At 43.6% G+C, this 21,752-nt stretch overlaps 1 protein-coding gene across 7 annotated transcripts in view; it reads right to left on the reverse strand.

The window, feature by feature from the left end:
• The window catches only part of CELSR1 (cadherin EGF LAG seven-pass G-type receptor 1), a 164,860-nt gene that overhangs the window by 59,312 nt on the left and 83,796 nt on the right, over nt 1-21,752 (reverse strand). For all 7 annotated transcript variants that reach the window (XM_062638350.1, XM_062638346.1, XM_062638343.1 and 4 more), the window contains exons 3-5: nt 16,117-16,339; nt 11,892-12,007; nt 8,860-8,948 (exon numbers count right to left, since the gene is read on the reverse strand). In XM_062638350.1, the coding sequence (XP_062494334.1) occupies nt 8,860-8,948; nt 11,892-12,007; nt 16,117-16,339 (428 nt within the window). The remainder of the gene's footprint in view (nt 1-8,859; nt 8,949-11,891; nt 12,008-16,116; nt 16,340-21,752) is intronic.

Below are 21,752 nucleotides of genomic sequence, written 5' to 3' on the forward strand. Positions count from 1 at the left end.
TAGATGTTTGTTACAAATATTGGTTGTACTAGCACAGAAAGTGACTTTTTCACTTGAAAAGTGATTTTTTTTCCTCATCTAACTGAAGAGACCCCAGCAACTTGCTCTGTGAAGAAGAGGCCCTGCAATTACACAGGTAAACACAGATAAGTCCTTCTCAAAACTAGAGGAATGAATTGAGTGCGGTCACACTCCCTGTGTTTTTGGTGTCCTGCAAGCTTTTCTCTGCTTAAGCTATGGCGGAATTTTTGATCCCACGAAAATGCCATAGAAGGAAAGACATCCAGCACAAATTGATGATCTGGTGAAGTATAACACCAGTGCTCTGCTGGAAGTTAGCACTGTCCACTGCCTCCTCCTTGCTGTGCCACCACTGATCTCTGCAACCCTGCTATATGTTCACAATGAGACAAGTGATAAGGAAATGATACAATTAGAAATATGATTAAATCTTAAGTAAGAATATGCTAGTTTTTTTAAGAGGAAGCACTAAATTTTAACACATGTTCTTCTTTGCCCACTTGAGAGGGCTTTTAAAAGCTGTATTGGCATTTCTTAGCAATAGTACGCACCTTGGTTTGGAAATGCAGACTCACAAAATTATACTTCCTGGAAAAATATGCTCAGAGAAGTAGGTTGTTCCTAACTGAATGACATGTTCAGTATTTACAGTACCCTGCCCCCCCAAATATTTGCTTAACAGTACAATTAATGTTCTGCATTTTTCTTTACCAGACGATGCCAAGCCATACTAGAGCAGGCCGGTGTTGATCACAGATGCTGTAATCACAGCAAGTCAATCTGAGCCAGCAAAACCCAAACTGTGGTGGGGCCCACATTTGATAAACAGTGGCATTATCATAATCTTCAATAACTGCATTGTTTATTTAGAAAATCTCCCTCAATCCCTTAACAAATTAGTCTGCAAGCCACCGGGAGGATTAACTTCAGAAATTCTCCCTCAGATCACAATTACATCTGCTCAGATGTCACAAGTGATAGACATTTGCATAAGTCATACCCAGCCTTTATTACTTACTGAATCTCCAGTGATGTGACTCCTTTTGGGGTCTGTCTTTTCCAACTGAGTTACAAAGCACACCACTTGGCAGGGGCAACCATGCCCTGGTGTGCAAGGTGCTCCCAGGCACACTTGTTTAATTGCCCACCACTGTTCCTGACCATTGAGATTAAGAAGTAAACGATACTGCATCGTGTCCTGGGTACTGTCAGGGCAAAGTCTTTCACCTTGGGTCCAGTGACTAGAAGTTATGCCTAGCTGGTGCAGCTATGTGGCTCTTCTCCAAGGAGCTGGCAATCCCTATTCAGCCGCAGGCATATATGCCTCATAACTTACCCACGGCACTGGCAGCCTCACTGGCAGGCTTGGACGGGAGACCCAGAGCTGAGCAAACAAGGCTCCATGCTTGAAGGGTAGCCCCTGCCAATGGGGCAGTGTGGTAGTGGGTGGCCCAGGGAAGCCCATGTGGAGCTGCTGTGTGACGCTTGTGTTTGCCTGTTGGTCATGGGGGGGCACCGTGAACCCAGCACTTAAAACAAGAATTAGCTCCCTTTATGGGAGAGAAAGCAGTAACCAGTGTCATCTGTGTCTTTTGGCACAGTCGTCAAGGTCTGAGTTTCACTAAAACATTGATATTTGCCTTTCTCCCCACTCCCCCAAGGGAAAGTGGTGAAATCAATTATTGGTCCTGAATAAAGAATGTATTTAATATATTTCCATAACAGATGAATTTGCGATCATCAAAGAGGGTCTGTGTTTTCAGAAGGAAACAAGATAACCTATCTGCTAGCTTCACAGGCACCTGGTGCAGGGCATGCCTGCCATAGCCAGCATGCCTCTTATGGTCTCTGCAGCAGACCATCAGAGGTTATTGTATTTCATCCCACCCTATTCAAAATAAAGTGCTACATTAACCTCTCCAAAACAGACCAGCACTGCTCTCACTGCCTGTGACTGCCCATGCCACTTGTGCTTAGGGAGGTATTTGGATTAAACTCAGGTCCTGCCTGCCCATAGCAGGGGAATGTGAACGGCCACCAAGCTTCCAGGTGCCCATGAGTGCACCAGCATGCAACCCTACAGATCTTGACTTTTGGGGGTACAGCTGTGTCACTCCCCAGGGACTGGTGGCTAGGTCAAATCTGGTCCCAGTGGCTCTTGGGTGGGACAACAGGAGTGGACCTGAGTTTCTGAAAGGGCAGGTTTGCATACGCATCCTCAAGTCCTTCAGCACTGATCTGCCCCTGGCCATTGTTAGGCAGCTGCACTACACAGGATCCCAGAATCAAAACAGAGGCTCTAGTTAAACAAAGACAGTGATGAATGCTAGAGATTTGCTATAAAGATAATCCTAAAGATAATTTCACTAATGAGTAGCAGGCATAACGCATGTAAGAGTATGAGTAAATGCAGGGGTTGTATAAGACTGAGCTCAAGAGCTTACGCTTTCTATATGGTCAGCTGAAGCAGGTGCTCTGTACAAGCAAGGCATGCTTCAGCAAGACACATCATGCATCTAAGTGAATCTGTGCCATCCTTGCTGCGGGGTGCAACAGCTCCCTCTACATCTGCTGGTGGGCCCTGGAGACTACTACACACTCCTCATCCCCACCACCTCTGCAGCTACCCTATGAGACTGATGCTTGTTTCTTGCTTAGTGTCATTGTTTAACCCCAGCAAGCAGCTAAGCCCCACACAGCCACTCACTCACTCCCCTCAAAGTGGGATGGGGATGAGAACTGGAAGGGTGAGTGTGAGCAAACTCATGGGTTGAGATTAAGACAGTTTAATAAGTAAAGCAAAACTAGGAATTCATTCCCCACTTCCCACGGGTGGGCAGGTGTTCAGCCATCTCCAGGACAGCAGGGCTTCATCACATGTAGCAGTTACTAGGGAAGACAAACGCTGTAACTCCAAATATTTCCCTCTTCCTCCTTTCCCACAGCTACCTCTTGGCATCAGTGGCCAGTCTGTGGGGCACTACTAGTGATCCACAGTATGAAGCAGGCTCCAAACAGTAAGTTCTGCTGGTGCCACAGCACAGCTGTATGGCCATGGTTAATAACCCCTCAGGATCATCTTTGGCAGAGGAACCCATGGAAGAGGGAAAAAGCTGCCTTGCCATTCACTCGCCTGCCGGCTGAGCAAGCACAAAGGGAGAGATGCAGCATGCACCCAAGGAACAGAACATCAATTACAGCTCAGGACTTGGCACTGAAACAGAGGGTGTTCTGGCACCTGGAAACAGCTTCCAGCCAATGGATGAGGGATAGATCCTCCCTGGGAAGGAAAGGTACTGGCAAAATGTAGTGTGCGAGTGGGCTGAGAACTAAATCTCTACAGCATTAGCTCAGTCTTTGGTGATGCTCAAGCTCCAGCTTGCCCAGATGAAGGCCAGTTAACTCAAGAGGAACCATCATTTACCACAGGCAGGAGACTTTTGAAAGCATATGTGAGTCTGATTCAGAGCAATGCATCTCCTGTGCTTTGAATTCACAACACACCGAGTATCAGCCCTAACAGCCCCTCATTTCTTTTAAGTTTATCTCTAACTGAAGAATTTGCCTGTCTTCCCAGCAGCTGTCTTCAGGCCAAATACAGGTCTGGGCTCTGCCGGGTGGGAAGTGCACAGGGATGGAAAGCAGCAGGTCCCTGCTAAATGTAACTGCTGTGAAAGGGTGGGTTACCCCTAAGAGAGTCAAGCATCAACAACCACAGCACTCTTCTGTCCAAAGACATGCAAGGAAGGAGTGAATGAGCGGCAGCTTACTACCAATTACCAAATATGAGAGGAAAACTTATCCCAGTTATGGAAAAAAGAGTAACGTTTGTCCTTACTCTCTCATCCTAGGAGCCTGAAGGCTCAAGGGACCAGTACAGTGGAGACACCCTCCAAGGCACCCATCATTTTACACCTCCTGAGCATGGAGGTGTCCATCCCAAGCACACCCACTGCTCGGTCTTACATCCCTTACTCTTGTGAGTAATTCTGTGAGTCATTCAGGGATTTGTTTATCTCATCTTCCAGAACTACTGTGCTCCACATCAGACACTCTTTGAGAGCACCTTTCTCTCTACTATTCTCCGGTTTTCTGTCATTTAGGTAAAGCTATCCTGTGTCTCCTTAAACAGACCCAGAAGGAGCTTCTGCCTACAGAACAGTCACGTCCTTAAGCAACTTTGATGTCATATATGTGTAAGTAACACATAAGATATACAGTATATAAATATACATGTACATGCCCCGTATAATTAAAAGAACATGTCTCTACTCAAAACATTTTTATCTTGTGCCAAATGATGAATTCTAGCCTGAGGTAATGAGTCAGGTAAAACACTAACATAAATTTGCTGGGGTATCTCAAATTCTGAACAAAATTGCATTTCTGTCATCAGAAGTCTGTGAGAGTGGCTTGAAGTTTTAACTTAATTAAAAACACCACCAGAATCCCCTGTCCCAAGCACTGCCTATAATCATATATGATCATGTGTGTGCAACGAATGCCAGATATTCCATGTGATATCACTGATACTGAGCATCATTCCCATCAAAAATCCTGGTGGTTTTGCTCCTATTCCAAATCCGTATCAGCATGGCTAAACCTACTGCCTGTTACTCATGCCAGTAGGCTAAGGACCAAAGGGCCAGGGCTGACTAAACTGTCATCGTGTGGAAAGGAAGCACATTACCAAGGCAAAGAGGGCAGCTCACACCGCTGCTGCCCTTTATGCCAGCTATCCTGTGAACAAGCAGCAAGTTGTTCCTGCTGTTGTCTATCAGTTTTGTTTGTCAGGCTGAAATCTTCCCCCTTTTCACACCCGTCTCTCCAAAATAATATAAAAAGTCCCATTTCTTGTGAATTTCTTATATACCTCTTGAGAAAGCAGGTCACATGCAGGTCACCTTTAATTTAATACCTCCCACTGATTTTAATGGCTGCAAGATCAGGATCCCAGAAGGTAATGTGTTTGAGGTAACAGAGCCAGCAAGTAGCTTTCCTCCCTGCCTTCCCCCCCCCCATCAGCAAACATCTGTAATGGCAAGTGATTTACAGGAGTCACTTCTACACTGCCTATTTCATTATTACCAAACTGACTTTTCAGAGGGTGGCAGCATCACCAGGATGCCACATTAAGGAAATAGCTGCTGCAGAAGTTTCCCATCAGTTGCCCCTGCATTCAAGTCACCCATTCCTGGAGTCTAAATTCCAGTGATGATCAGCCAAACATCATCCACAGAGCTGCATGTGCCAAAAACCACTCAACCTTTCTTTGTATCCTACCATGATCAACTTGGACTGCAGGAACAGATTTCAGAGCTGTGAAAACTCATCTTCAAGAATTTGCTTTGGACTGAAGTGATTTAGATTATGTATCAAAGCCTGTTAGTCATTCTCCTCAAAAGTGAAAGATCAAAAATTGCCCTCAGCTGTGATGAAATCTAATATTCTCTATGTGAATTACTGTATTATCTGAAAGCTCAAGGAAGACTGAACCCTTTTTTTGCTTCCTACATGCTGTACAAATGTGGAAGGAAGGAAATAAACTGAACAGTTCCTAGATTAGTTTTTAAAAAGATGCTTTAAAGAAGCTTAAAAAAAAGGCACTGGGAAAGAAGGATGAACCCAGGAGAGTACCTGACACCAGACACTTGCTGCGAGCACAACAGGAAACTTCTAAATTGCTATTTATTTCAACCTGCACCACAACATCTCTCACATTTCTAAAGCAGGAGGAAACGGTCCTGCCTGAAGAAGCCTGTCACTGCCTAAGAACACAGTGTTGGGTAGGGAAGAGGACAGGCAGTGACCCCAGTAGCAGGACGAGCAGTGTGGCAGCACTCAGCTGTAGGAGAGTGAATACAACATGTTCAAAATGTCTGTAGGGGTTTTGATGTTGAAAAGAAGACAGAAGTGGCACAGGAAGGGACTTATGAATGGGTAATAAAAAATGATCACATTTATTAAATAAAGAAAACCAGCTGGTGGAGCAGAAGGCAACTGGAGGCAGATGAAACTCAAAACAAGTGAGGGATAACAAAGAGCAGGTATAAATACCTCTTCAAGGACTTTTTAATATGAGACATAGACAAATGAATAGAATGGATCTCTACAGGTATCTGGGATGATGGGTTATGCATTTCCCAAGGACAGCATCAGGAAGAGATGTCTAAAAAGGAGCAAAGACCAGAAGCTCCCCAAGCAAACAGCAGAATGGAAGAAGGGGCAAGAAGCCCCATACGGATGCTGGTGGAGGTAGCCCCTGCGGCCCTGTTGCCAGGGACAGGGTGCTGATACAAAATGTCAGAGCAAGCCAGAGGCAGAGACATGGGAGGGGAGTGCAGAGGGGGCTGGAGGTGGGGATCAAACATGAGCTGGATGCAGGGAGGAGGGAGATGGCTCAGGAGAGGCTTTGCCTGCTCAGGAAGGCTGTGCAGCATCTGAGTAGTGATGGGATGAGGATGTGACACTGTGGTAGGATTTTGGAAACAGCAGAAGGATACAGTACCTGCACAATAATATGAGTGTGTAATTTAAGCAAATTCATGAGTTTTGGGTCCTCTGTTATTCAAACATGTCTTAGCTGCGTCAAGTTTAGACACAACATCCCATTTATCTTGGCACAACTCAAATCCCTAAATTATCTCTGTCTTTTCAACCTCCTCACAGGAACTTTACCTCCAGCTTTGTTAAAACATGAAGTAGCCAAGGAGCTGCTTTACAAACAAATACCAGAAGGCTTATCCCTGCTGCAAGGTGAGGCAGGCAGCCTGCAGGCAGGTCTGCAGAGCTGCCTCCAGCTGCCACTGCCCCGCAGTGCCCGCTCCGTCCTTCACTATTGAAGAGCCGATGCAACACAGGCAATTCCCAGACATAATGCAAAGGCCTGAGAGCACGCTAAATGTATGTAGGTGAGCATATCCTACTGATGCCCTTTACTCAGTATTGTGAGCTGCCCAAATTTAACAATTCTTCAATAAATACTGCTAAGGGAAAGGTGGTGACCTCGATCTCCAACACAAAGGGTGCAGTGCTGCTCTCCACAGTGACCCTGCTTTTCATCACTTTTATGTCATGTGAGTGGCAAACACTGTGAAGTCAGTGGTGTTTCCTAGCATGGGCCCTCTGCTTTCCCTCTCTGGCCCGAGTTCCCTCCCATGCAGTGGGGACGACTCATTCCCCTTTGCAAAACTGGGGCAGAAGAAGAAAATGATGACAGGGTGCATGTGTTAACGACAGGAAAACACCATTTGCTAACATGGCACACCTACCAGTCTGCTTCAACAGCAGCAAGCCGTGGAAGTGAGGCAGGGGTTTAATTTTAGCATCCATTGTCAGATCTCTTTGCCTTTTAAAGAGTGTCCTGGGGCTGCCTGGGACCCCTTATCTGGCCAGCAGCCCTTCAGCAAGCTGCTTCTGTGGCTGTCCCTGCATCCACCAAGAAGCTTGGGAGCTCGGACATCCCTCCACTGCATCAGCAAGTGCCAGTTACCCTAACAAAGTGATTCACTGAGAAATAAGCAGACTATGGAAACATGGCATGTTGCAGTTTGTAAGGAAGAGCCTCAAAATGTCCACACATGCATGCATGGTGACACACTTAAGTTTTGCTTCTATTTCTCTGTGCTTTGGATAATACAAAGTATATTAAGTAGATTAATTATTTAATAAGTTTTAACATTTATTTTTTAATACAAAATAACTAAAAAGAAATTAATTTCCTCTGTAAAATACCCTCGGGCTAGAAGACCCTATCTAGGAGTCCAAAGAAAACTTTAATCCTCCCATTCAAACTGCCACACAAAATGTGATGAAAGGATGCAGTGCTGGGAAATAAAGAACTTGCTGACTATATTAATCCTTCATCTTCCATTCAGCTCCCTACACCAGTATCCTGTTTCCCTTTTAACAGCCAACAATGCTCCTCTATTTCCTTACGTGATCTACCATAATGCTATCATGTCAGACTTAAAAGCAACGTTTCTCAGTAACTAACTAGATTTTCTGATTTTTGTTATAGGTTACAGAAGGGCTCTGACATCTATCTGCAAACAGTGACACCGTACACCCCAGCACCATGCTTTTTGGTTCATCACAAAATGGCTGGCTTGCAGAAAGCCCCTGCCTTTGGTTCAAAGTGAACCTGCTCTTGATACCTACCAATGGTGCAGCTGTGGGATGGGGACCACTGAGCACACCTCTGAGTGCCATGGGCTGTGTGCAACAGCACTTTTTGCACTTCTTCTGAGTATCTTTTTACATAGCAGACAAAAAATTGATTTAGTAAGACAGCCCTTGATCACTAAAGTGTCAGCCATGTAATATCCAAATCTTCCAAATGAGAGAACCTTGTGTGAGCTAAACTTGTCATTTTACAGAAGACAACAGTTTTAGGGAAGAATTTTGCTTTGCATCAGAAAATTGTACACCAGTGGCTTGTAGTTACTATGCTAAAGGCTCCTGTTCTGCACAATTCTTTAAAAAGATCCAAATCAGTGAATCCATTGTTTGAGATGCACTGACACTTGTGAGGGTTTAAAGACCTGAAAACTAAAATAGTTCCAAGTACCGAAGGTTCCCCTGGTAGTACTTCTGAATAGGACATACTAATGTTTGGGGGCTTTTTTGCCTTCCTGAGACAAAACTCAAAAGCCCTCAGAGGGAATTTTCATCTCAGGCAAGGTGAGCAATACCAGTACCACTTATGCAGAGCTGTGGCAATGTGCCTGGTTAGATGAGTAAAACTCAAGTCCTCTGCATACATCAGGTCAGAGCTACACAACCCATGGCTCTATAACTTTACAAATAACAGGTTATCTCTGACACCATTAGTCTTACCTTATTGTAGTACTGCACCTGGACCGAGTGCCACTGCCCATCACTGACCCCTCCTGGAACGAATGGTGCCACTGTAGTGGTTGTCTCCCCTGCAAGGGCAGGCAGAAGGGAAAAAGTAAGTGAGCACCACTGCAACCTCCACTCTGCACTAAACCTGAAGTCAGAGAGACCCTCATCAGGCACAGGATGCAGCTGTCTTACTTCACCATGGAGGTGTTTGAGGGTTTGTCCTGTGAAATGGAAAATATCCCCAGATTCATGGAATTATTTTGGTGCACAAATACAAAAATAGATTCTAGCACATCCAGGTAAATTGTGCTATTTTCCACCGTGATTCTGCAGAGTGCTGTAGCACATGCAGCAGGTAGATACAGCCATTGCTGAAGCAGTCAACTGAGGAAAAGATGTACATGAATTTTTCTGCATTTGTGCCAAAGGCAGCACTTTGAGGTGTTTTTAACATGATGGGTATTGTGCCAGGATTATTTTGTCAGGGAAGGGAAGCCTACTCCTAGTCGGAGTTGAGAGTGAAACCCAAAAGCCCTCCAGTGTAAACCCCACAGTAACCTTGGTCCCAATAACATTTTACAATGATTAATAAAATTACTGGCAGCCTTTCAGTATTTAAATTTGAAAGCAAGTCCTTGCCATTGGAATTGTTAAACTGAAGCTTTTAAGCCAGGTCTGAGTCAGCAGAAGTAGCTCAGTAACCAGGCATATCTGTTCCGAGGTAGCAGCAAAATAAACATTGGTGTTGAAAGTACATGAAAGGCATGGCATGGAGGAGGGATTGCTGGGTTTTGGCCTTTTTTTTTTATTCTTTTTTTAACAGCTGGAAAATTCTACATAATAAACCACAGGAAAAATAACTCCCTCCCATAAGCTAACAAAGTTCAGAGTATTGCTGAGCTGAAAATGTACGTCCATCTCTATCTGCAACAAATGCTTTACCCTGTGTGAAGTACTATTCCTGTCTCCTACCACCCTTTAATGCCCATTCTCTATACTTCTGTTATTTAAACAGTACAGATTTCAGCTCAGCATATTTGACATCTTGCTGTAATGGTTTTTATCATTTAGTGATAAAAAATCTATGGTGAAAATTTCTGTGAAACGAAGTTCTCTGGTCTCCAATTCTTTTGCTTTGCTCTCTATGAAAAAGTTGCTGCGACAGGTAAAACAGTCAGATCAGGTGTTCAAAACTTGTACTGTTCATGAAAAGCTACTTAAAACTATATAACATAAGCCATCCTCCTTCCAAAGAAAATACCATTTGTAACGTACAGGACCAGACCTGCTCTCAGGTGCAGCAGTGCAAATCTAAATTTAGTTTCATGTATTTTAAAGTAGTTCTTCCACATTTAAATGCATATAAGTGCAAGCAGAATTTATTTTTTTTTCCTCATTCATCCTCAGGGTGCCTTCTAAGCAATTTGATTCAAGTTTAGACAGGCAGAGCAGAGCATGTTATTTCATTGCATTAATCCACTCAAAAGTCTGCCTTAAAATCTAATTTAGACAACTTTGAGGTAATAAAGGGAAATGAAACCGAATAACTTCAACTCAAAGGTCTTGATATGCACTTAAGCATTGCTGGTAAATCGATGGGGTCACTTAGGATTTATCATGAGGTCTGAGTGACTGTCACTGGTGATGAGTGTGCACACTGAGGTGGGCTTTGCCTCTGCTTCTACTGCTTTATTGCTTGCAGTGTCTCACTTTTCACAGCAATAAACTAAGAGCTGACTGGAGCCTGCATGCTCCATTATTATCTCTAATATGGATAATGGGAAATAACAGGATTATTACCTCAGTTACATGCCTGGTACAGAGGTACAAACATCTCACTTGACCTGCATGTAACCCCACTTGACCTACGCAACAACAGACCTTCCCAGTTTCTATCCCAATGGAAAACATCCCCCTAACCTGTGACAACTAGAGGTTGTCTGCCCTGCTGAGATTTGGTAAAGCCATCAAAGCCTCCCCACTGAACAGAGCTGCTCTTGGCCTGAAGCAGGAATGCAAGTGTTCCATCAAAAGGGACTCCAAGATCCTCAGCAAGTCTGGTGAAGCCCAAAAGGTGATTCCTGGGGGCTTCAATGTGCTTCAACCATGCTGTACAGCTGCGTGCTACCCCTGTCATGGCAATTAGGACAGCTGGGTGTGAGGTTTTGGATGAAACTTGAGCTTTTTTAACTTGGGAAACACTGCTCTGCTGAGGCTGGAATGGTTAAGGTTTGCTCTGATCACACTTGTGTCAAGAAGAGCTTCGCCACTGCCAGGGCTGCTTTTCTGGAGGAAAACACTCCCCTGGAAGAAGGCCACAGTGGCATGGATACATGCCACCCTGAGCTTCACTTGGTGGCCTTCCCCTCTCTCTGCTCCCAGAAGCACCAAAAGACACTGGCTTTGTCCAAGTGAGAAAGCAAGCAAACGCCAAAGCCTCTGTTTCTTGTATCCTAGCCTACTGTAGCAATGAGCAGGCAGCTAAGTTCTTCTAAATCCATGGTCGTTTATTGCTTCTTCCAAGAGGAGGTGCTTCTACAGCACAAAAGTGCATTTCTGCAGCATCACTGCTCATCACCAACCGCAGCGGCAGGCATTTCTCACTTGCCTGCTTTGGCTTGCATGTGTTTTTTAGATAACATTTACACACACCTAGTTTCACTGATGGCATAGTGTAAAAAATACATAACCACACGACGTTTATCACAGTGTGATAAAATGAAGTCTCATTTAAGCACACACTGGCTCAGAGGCCAGCTTTCAGGCTAGTGCCAATCTTTTATAGTAGTCATAAACTCTGGCTTTATAACTGATACGTTGACAAGCTCCTGCCTGTGACAGCAGTGTAACCACTACAAACCGCTACTTTGCAATACCTGGCATCAGTTGCTCACTGTAAAACATCAGCCACTCAGCTAATGAGGCAGCAAACAGCCATATAAAATCCTTAATGAACATTTCCAAACGGCTTGAGAGGATCTCCTGACCACAGGCAGAAACACTCGACTTGAGCGAGACCTCACCTGCAGAGAATGTGAGCTGGATCTGCTCCTCAATGATCTCCAAGGCAATGAAATCATGCTTCTCATTGAAACGCCCGTTGTAGAGGAGGAGAGCATTCCTCTCCCTGGTTGCAAACCTAGAATGCAAAGACAAGGGGTTTGTGCTTAACGGCTTATGAATTAAAGACTGATGGCCAAGTTCTCCAGAAGAAAGACAGCATTGTGTCTATCAGAGAAGCAAGCCTTTGAATCTCTCTTCAGACAGAAAATTGTGACATTGAGGAGTCAGCCACAGGATCAATCTACCCTTTCACTATCAACAGACGCAAACGAGGTGGAAATTACAGAAACCTACTCTGCAGACATCTGCTGTGGATGCTGACACTCACAAGGAGTAAAACATGCAGCACAATGCAGGGTGAGTATCCGACACTCACCAAACAGTAGCACCGACTACACTTTGCAAACAGTCTGAAAGCTAGAAAGCGTTTTCACACCAAAAGGTTGCTGCTTTCTTGCTATCTAAATGCTACAGTGTACAAAAAGTCACCAACGGATTAAAAAGACCTGATAGAAGGCAAGGGAAAAAGAAAGGATGGGGTTCATCAATCAACATGTCAGTCAATCGGAGGAAGGAAAATGCACATTCAAATGATTCCACTCAATCAGAGTGCCAATGGATGTTTTTTGGTTTGATTTTTTTATGCTTCTAATATGGGATGTATCACATCTTTCCTGCAGGAAAAGAGGCATCCCCACATTTAAAAAAGCCTGAGGTTTTTTGTCAGCACAGAGATCCTTTTGCAAATTTCTGTGTGCTTTGTGTATTTTATCATTTTTAATTAAATCCCATTATCTTTGGGTATTTACACACTGCTTCCACCTACTTAGAAATGCAAAAAAAATTATATTACAGTTTACATAAACAGTTTTACAAAGATTAATATTCTATATAAAGAGAGAAAGAAAGAGAAACCATGGGAATTTCTCATCTTTCCCAATGGCAGTGTAGTTTGATTTTGTATCTTGAACTTCAGGAAATATTCCTGTTTTAAATTAACCCACTTTTCCTACAAATGAATGAAATGCTGAATACAAGTAATGAAAGCTTCCTTTCACAGACAGAAGAAATGATTCTTGTGCCTGTCATGTCATGTCTACTAGCAAGACCCTCCTGCGTTGCAACAAGACCTGCACTCAGGGAATGTGAAGGAAGCAGTATTTTAGGTCTGATATTTGATTTGAAATAAAGAATTTAAAAACCAAATAGTATTTTTTAACAGCAGTTATTTGACAGACATACGTATGTTGTGGATCACATTGAGTAGAGGCCTTTCTGAACCAGGAGCCTGAATGTGAGCTACACTGAAATGCAGACTTTTATTCCATACATTTTTTTATATTTTTGAAGGAGAATGAATTATTCTGGTTCAAAAAAAGAGAAGTCAAAATTTTGGTATTTCCAGTAAAATACAAATGCCAAAGAATATCAGCTGCAGTCCATCAAAATAGTATATGACTGTTCCAATTACTTTTAATCAGTTTTGAAATACATCTTTATTTCTAAATTTATTTAACATAACATTCTAGAATTAAAAAGCAAGCTAAATGAATTAAGACAATACTGTTGAAATAGCTCAATATTATCAAAACACTGATTTTGTTTATACCTTTCACCATCAAACATCATCCAAAGAAATACAGTTCCTGCATTTCCCAAGACAGTATCTTTCCATGGATAACTGCTTCATCAAAACGTTTTGATCAGATCTATCCAGAATACATATGAGCAAAAGAAATGAGAATAACATTAGGAATGCTTCTTTAGTGGGCAGAAACTTTTATTAGCAGCAACAGGAACCTTAATTCTGTTTGACTGCATTTTCTGACATGGTTACAATTCTCTACCATAATTTTAATTATTAAACTATTAAGCCATTTTTTACATTTCTTTACTCTGTGTGTGCTCAGTTCCATTGTCTGTCACTAGTCAAAAGCATCTTTTGTATCATATTAACAGCTAAAGCACTACTGCTTCTGAACTGGCCTGGTTACCACCAGCTGGGAAAAAAAAATACTGGTTTTTAATAGGAGGGATATTTTTAATCTCAGGACGTAGGAAACAAAATACACTTTCTATGAGAATTTTGAAGAAATATTGAGAAAACCTCTCAACTGACAGCGTCTCTTAAAGTGAAGGAGTAGCAAGTGCTGGAAGTAAGCAAGGAAGATGTACACTGTTGGAAGCAGAAAGACATGCCTGGTCAGTAACCTAAATACTTCTAAGAAAACAAATAACTAGTTAGGACACTGAACAACGTAAACATTCTGCTCTTTGCAGGATTCACTTGAGGCTAAGGTTATCTAGACGCTAGCATTTTACAAATGTTCCCAAATCACAATACATGCAATGGCAAAGCACCATCTAGTCAAACTGCTAGTTCCTCTTTATCCTCACATAATGTTTTCCACCTGCATTGAAGGATAATAAAAGCCAAAGAAACAGTAAGTGTAGATAAAAATGAACTTCAGGTATGGAAAGCTAAACGTGTCGTTATTCCAGACCATCTTGGCTGAATCCCATTATCCTACAATCATAGAATAGTTAGGGTTGGAAAGGACCTTAAGATCATCAAGTTCCAACCCCCCTGCCACGGGGAGGGACACCTCACACTAAACCATGCCACCCATGATGCTCCAGACTTCTTATACTCACACTGAGTGTTTAGCTCATGACTAAATATGCCATCCTGGTTTTAAGGAGAGTGAAGAAACCACTGCCTTGTACAGCAGTTTGCTGTTTCTCAATAACCCCTACACAGATCACTTGAGTCGTTTCAGCCTGAAGCACCCTCTACGTCAAGGATTACTTCCTGAAAGCCTGAAAAATGACACGCCGTGGCTGAGAGGACAAGCCAGGAGCAGAGCAGGTAATTCATGCTGGCAGCCAGCCCAGACTGCTCCTTTGTTTGTACTCACTGTAGGTCTGACAAAGCCTTTCACTCCTCAGCTCTCCTGTGCGCTTAGATCCGATGCTCCAAACCAACCTACACAGGCGCAACTCCTTACCTCAGATCATGTGCAAACTGTGTCTGTGCTTTCTGATTTAACCAAAATGCCAAGATTCCATGGAATTTCAGATTAAGGCAAATGAAAGATAACTGGGGAGAAGCTGCCTGGCTCCTGACAATGTAAACCACCAGGTAACTGGTGCTGGGTGAGACACATGCCTGGAGGTGTTTTCCCTGAGCACTTTCTCTGGGCAGACACACTAACAGGTCTGTCCTTGCCCCTGTTGTTGTCCCTATAAACAAATCCCGGGCCTCGCCCTTTGGGGTTTAACACATTTTGTGTTATTTACTCACAGTCAATGGTGAGGGAGAATCAAAGGTCAATCCCGATGGGCTAAACCACGGGAAAGCTGAAAACCCACCCCCTCTCCAGAGAAGAGGTGTGTGTGCAGCTGCAGCTCTGGCTCCACAGCAAGCAAGGCCTGCTCCTGACCCCAGAAGTCTTCTCCTCTGGGATGTGTGAGCCAGGGGAGGAGAGCCCTGGTCGATGCAGTGTGGCTGCCATCATCGCTGCCCTTGCCTGCCTGAGTGCCCCCATAGAAAAGTGACAGCCAGCTCAGAAGGAGACTGTCCAACATGGGGATGTTGAGGCAAATGGGATGGGGATGAGGTGGTCGTGCCTGCAGTTGGGATAGGACCAGAAGCAGGAGCTTGGTGTGAAGGCCAGGGAGAGTGAGGGGAGGAGCTGAGACTGTTGGGGTTGTCCCAAGCCAATGGAGAGCAAGGATCTGAGGACGACCAACCTGTGCTCAGCAGTGGCCTGATGAGACCAGGTCCTCTCACAGGCTGGGAAGCGGAGAGTGGAAGGGCTCTCTAAAACAAGCATCACAAATGGGTTGGCTCTGCAGCTGGCCTCCAAGGCTGGAGGCTCAACTATAAAAAGTGGCAATCCTACCACCTACCCTCATGCCTCTTCAGCTGAGGGCTACTGAGGGATGGCCAGGGAGGTCCTGGTGCTCCTCTCCCAGAGCCATTACCCTGTGTTGCAGCAAAGGAAGGTCAGGAGTCGGAAGCATCCTCAGCAGGGCACAAAATCAACTGTGCCCCATTTGCAGGAATCACCATCAGAAATCCCCCAAGAAATTGTGGGTAATATGTGACAATACTTAACAAACACTCCCCAGGCTCAGATGGAGAAGCCACCAGGCACAAAGCCCTTCCCCACTGGGACTTACATGAGGGAGACGGTGAAGTGGAAGCGCTGTCGCAGCCCCTTGAAGGTGATGAAGGACTGCGGAGGGAAGCTCCGGGTGGTCATCTCGCAGTATGGCCGCTCGTATTCGCCTGGGGGGCACTCGCACTTGAAGCCCCCGATCAGCAGGTTCACGCAGGTTCCTCCATTCTTACACACCCCCGGAGCACAGCGACCAGAGCGTGCATTCACCTCGCAGTACTCTCCTGCAAGGGGACAAGCAGACGTCAGGGAAGGTGACAGCAGCAACTTGTGACACTCAGATACCCAAGTGTTTCTGCTGAAGGGTAAGCTGCTTCCAAACTTCTGCACCTAGCCCCTTCCGCAACTGAGGCTTGAGGCTGTAACTGCAGGCGTTAAGGGTGCTGCAGCATCTTTCAAGTCTGAATTTTCACGGGGGTGCGGGATATTATTTGCTGAGCAATCCTCTTGCAAATATCCAACAACACTGTCCTGGTTTTCAGATTCCTTGGCTGCTACCAGACTGAGTGATAAAGCTGGTGACAGATCTATATGGGAGGAGGTAGCAACACCAGTTAAAACCTTGCATGCTCCGTCTCAAGCAATATGTGTGTGTAAATTGTTCTGGCATTTCACTATGGGTTGGAAATTGTGTAAGCAGATAAACAGGGAAATGTTTGCACTTCGTCTTGAGTGGAACTGTGCTTTGCTGCCCATGGAGGCAGCACAGCATGGCTGAGCTCATGACAATGCTCTCAAAGTGTTCATAGAAAGAAGGAGCAGGATGCAGACGACATATGGATTACTTCCACTTTTTCCCATGCTTGCATCCTGCAGTGACAGCCATTTTATGAACCCTTTAGAGACAGGCACAGTAATTCCATAGAAGTTACAGATTCTGCATGCTGCTTGCTGAGGCTGTTTTCCCCCCAAATGTTTCACCTTTATTCAACTTCCAAGTCTGTGTTAAGATGTGTTAAATGCAATACCAAAGACTGAGGTGCCTTGCTTAGTATGTACACTGTAACTTTTCCTGTGTTTGCCCCAAATCTGAGAGTGAATCACAATTAAGTAATGTATAGAGGATGCTCACCTTAAAAAATCTGCTGCAGCTGGGACACAAGCAGCTGCTGAATTAATCATTGCACAGAAAGCTAAACCCTCTATGTGAGTTAATTTGTTAACATTTATGTTTTGTCTTCCTCAGGTATAAAGCGTGTTCAGATCCCACACATAAAACTGTTCAGAGAAAGTGAGGATGGCATATACAGTTGGATTTTGCCCAGTAACAATGTCTGACAAATAAACGTGGAGCAAAACTACTCGACACAGCCTGCTGAAGGAATACATTTCCAACAGTTCAGTATTTGCATGGCTATTCGCTACCAGATTCTACAATTGCATTAATTCAAGCACAGTTAAAGCTGTGCAAATGCGTTCCTGGAGGAAAGTAAAAGGAGCAGGAGGTGTGGGCAGTGACTCACAAACAAAGGCAAATTAAAGCAGCAAGGTTTGATCCAGTCACTGTCCCACAGTTTCCCACGGCAAAGCCGGCTGCAGGCAGCACTACTGCCTCATGCAGACCTGGATTTGCACCTCTTTTCTATGCCAGGCTGTAAACTGTGGTGTTTTGAAGCTGGTTTAGCCACTGCCCCAGGGGTAGCAATCCCTGAGACAAGGTGAGGTGGACAGCCCCACTGCTTTGGCTCTCCAGTTCGCTGGCTTTCTGCTCTTGCACCAGCATCACATTGCCTTTCAGGCAGGCAAAATGTATGCTGGCAAAATACAAGACTGCCATGATCATGGAGCCATCCAATGCATGACGCCTCACCTAGGCAGATTCAGCTCTGGAGGATGAACCTCTGGCCCTGCTCTGTGCTCCACCTGATGGGTAGAGCCATCATACAACTGCCTCCCAATGAATGCATTTGTGGGTATATCCTCGCAAACAATACACAGGAATATTTCAGTATATTTAGAAAGGGTACAACACAAAGCTTAGGGGAGCTGAACACATCTCTCTATAATAATAATTCTCAGTTAACAAATTACGAAATAAATCTTTCCAGTCATCCTAGAGGGAGTGCAATCCCAAGCCTCGGAAGTAATAAACCATACAGACAGTTAAACTTCAAACCTGTCCTTAGAGCTTTTCTGATTCAGCACTCATGCTCCTATAGTCTCCCTTTAACATATTAAGATGAACTTTATCAGCTGTATCAGGCAAGATTACATGAATACATCTTCCTTGATACTTTAAAATGCTCTAGAGAGTGTTTCTTTTGGGAGAAACTGTATGAATAAAGACAGAAAATTCCCTCAATGTACTGGATATGCCAGGAAAAGCACACACACACATCAGATGCTCTAAGAGGACGCTACAGAAAGCACTTCTTGATGATCTGCTGCACAAGCATAGCCAATACCTTAACAGACATGTACCAAAACTCTCAAAAAAATGGAATAACATTCCATTTGAATGATATTCCATATAATCCCTATTAGCAAGACAAAGTACAGGTTTGTTGCTTTAAAAAAAGTTGTAGGATATTCTGTGAAGTAACATTCAACTCAGACAGGAATGTAATCTTGAAGGCTCTCTGAAAACAGAATGATATATTTGGCAAAAGCAAATAACACCCAGGCTTGAATACACAGGGAAACAAAGGAGTGAACTAAAGGGAGAGATTCCTGGCACTGTAGCATGCTGTGGAAATGCCATGGTAATACGGAGGCAAAATACAAAAGCCTAAGCTGGAAGTCACTGATGGTTCTGTTTCAATTCTGTGATATTTAGATACTTATACAGACATAAAACTATTTAAGAGAAAAGAAAGCTTACAGAAAAGCTCTATTGAATTATGTTTATTACTGCTTTTCATTATGATGTTTAAAGAAGTAATTTGGAAGAATGAGGTTCAACTCTGAATAAGATCCTTTGTCCTATATTCATTCAGCTGTAGCATCATTGATGTCCCAGTTACTAAAATTATTCTGAATCCTCTTTAGTCTGCAATGTAAATGAGAACTGTACTTGAAGCATATTCTTTGATGTTAAATTTTCATATTTTATGTATATTTACAAAAATACATTAAAACAGTGGTTTTGAAATCTCTACAGTAGCTCCATCAACTGTGCTTCAAGGCACAAAGGTCTACCAAGAAACTTGATAACTTCTTAATTATCCTTTTTTCCAAAAATGCCTGGAATTATTTAGGAAAAGGGCATTTTGAGCTTTATGGAGTAGCCATCTGAGCAAGTATTGGAAGTGCTGCTTTGATCAGGATTGGCAACAGAACCTTTGTGTTGCACTTGGGTTTGTCACTTCCAAGGGCAGCCACCTCATCCTGCACACATCACGGGCCCACAGCACTGCCGTGCAGGAGCCTTGAGGCATGTCCTGAAAAGTGTCCTCAGTGTCTGAACTGAAGCCTGCAGGGAGCTGAAGGACAAGCTGGCTGCTGGCTGGAGCTGGAGTCAGAAGGCCCTAAGGGAAGAGCTCCTTGAGGAACTGAAAAGGAAGGGACGTGCATCCTCCAGTCTTTGGGATGAAAAGCGCTGTGTGCCTGCTTGCAGCTGGATGTCAGAAGGTGGGGACATGCTGTCAGAGGGAATGACTTGTTTTCCAGGAGGAAAAAAATAGTACAGGAGGGAGAGCTGCTGGGCAGCGAGGGGTCTGGAGGAGCTGGGGTGATAAGCTGTCACACACAGCCTGGGGTTGGTCTGCTGGACACTGGCAATGCTGGCATGGCTCACCCCTTCACGCAGCCTGTGAAACTCCCTTCGCTCCCTGTGGCATTTCCTTGGTGACTATGATTTGATTTTTCACTGGCTATAATTTTAGGAATCACTTAAAAAACTAGTTACGTATTACAACTCTGTGAAATCCAAGCAGCAGAGGTGAACCTCAGTCCTTCTAGCTGCTAAATCTTAAGCATGCACTGTCAGATAACACAGGCCACAGCTGCCTGTTATCTGCTGGCAGATTCCTGGGCTTTGAAAACCTTCTGCCCCTAGTCAGCAAAGGGTTTACTGTTACAGAACAGTAGCTGATCTTACAGGCTCTCAATCAATACTGATGACTCTTAAAACTACCAGTCCTGTGGCTTTTACCCAGCCCTTTATGTGATGCTTCCTGGTTTTAAAGCCCTTGAGATCATAGAATCATAGAATGGTTAGGGTTAGAAATGACTGTAAGATCATCCAGTTCCAACACACAACATGATAGCTGCTTTCAACACTGCTTCCTACTCACAACCATCCTGTCTCTAATACAACTCTTCTTCAGTTTAAGGACTAACTTTATAAGGATGTTAATAATAACATTTCTCTTATTAACTTTAAGTAGCGAGGACACCATGATATCAGGTGCAATGTAACAAGAGCAGGCAAAGCAAAATCCTGGCTAGATCTGGTCTTCCTCTGACCTATTCCAAATAAAGTAATGGAAGAGTTTAATGAATAAACAATAAATGGTGACAAAAAAAGTGAAAAGAAATAAAAATAATATATATGAAAAATGAAAAAAATAAACTTATTATTGGAAACACTTTGTGAGCCAAACATGATGAGTTTCCAACAGCACATTGATGTGCATCAATGAGCCAGTCTTTGGCAGAAATTTGCCTGTGGTTTTGCTGGTGAGTTGTTTGACCTTACAACAACAGACAATATATAACATTGGGAAGCTTGCTGGAAACAGTATGACAGCATTGGAATAAATACAGAATTACTCTACACTTCAGTTTTCTGCAATGTGTTTTCCACAATATCCCTGTTTAGAGACTAGTCCTCAAAAATTGGTACTATTCTCCAAATGTTTCAACTTAAACGCTACATAAAATAGATATTTACATGAAGCAGCAGACTTGCACTGATGTTCTTGTTTCTTTTTTTCCGGTTTCCCATGACATGTTAATTTTTCACTCAGTGTCTGTAATTGTTTAACTTGAACAGATTCTTCTCTCCCATCCTCCATCCTGCCATTTGCTCTAGATACATATTAATCTTCTCCATGTTTGAGGTTGCTTCACTGTAATAGCAAGCATTTTAAGGAGCTGATTTAAGCAGCCAGCCTATAACAATGTACTTTAAAGTGGAAAGGAGAAACAACAAGAAATAGGGCAACTACATTCTTCAAAGAATTCCCACTGACCCCTTGCTCTAATAAAGAACCAACTATCATTAAAACTGTATTTGCTATCTTGCACATTATGGGAAAATCAATCCTCCTTTTCCTCTAGTAACTAAACTGCTACTAACCTTAAATGACAACCAGCACTAAAGCAATCAGTGCACTAAGTAATAAGAAGGTTGTTAAAAACAAATTAGCCCCAGAATCAGCATGGAAATCTCTACTGGGACAAGAGATAAAGAGGTTGGGATCCAACACACCTACTGTAGGGGTGGTTTCACCATAGTTTAGGCTGAGCAGGAGTTAGCATAGTTTCTTAATTCCCAGAATGTGTTGCACTTTCTTCTCCCTCCCTTGTGCTGGCATTCATGTGATCCTGCAGTTGACTGATTTGTGGAGCTAAGATAGCAAATCACCACTCATTTCTTTATTGGACTGTTAGCGATCTTCTGATTAGGTCCCTCCCAGGGTTGATAGGATGAATAGCACAGCAGGTGCAAGGGAAGAAGGCAGGACCATACAC

Source organism: Pezoporus occidentalis, unplaced genomic scaffold (assembly GCF_034315485.1).
Source record: "Pezoporus occidentalis ecotype Australia unplaced genomic scaffold, CSIRO_AGI_Poc_V1 ctg56, whole genome shotgun sequence".
Taxonomy (NCBI): domain Eukaryota; kingdom Metazoa; phylum Chordata; class Aves; order Psittaciformes; family Psittacidae; genus Pezoporus; species Pezoporus occidentalis.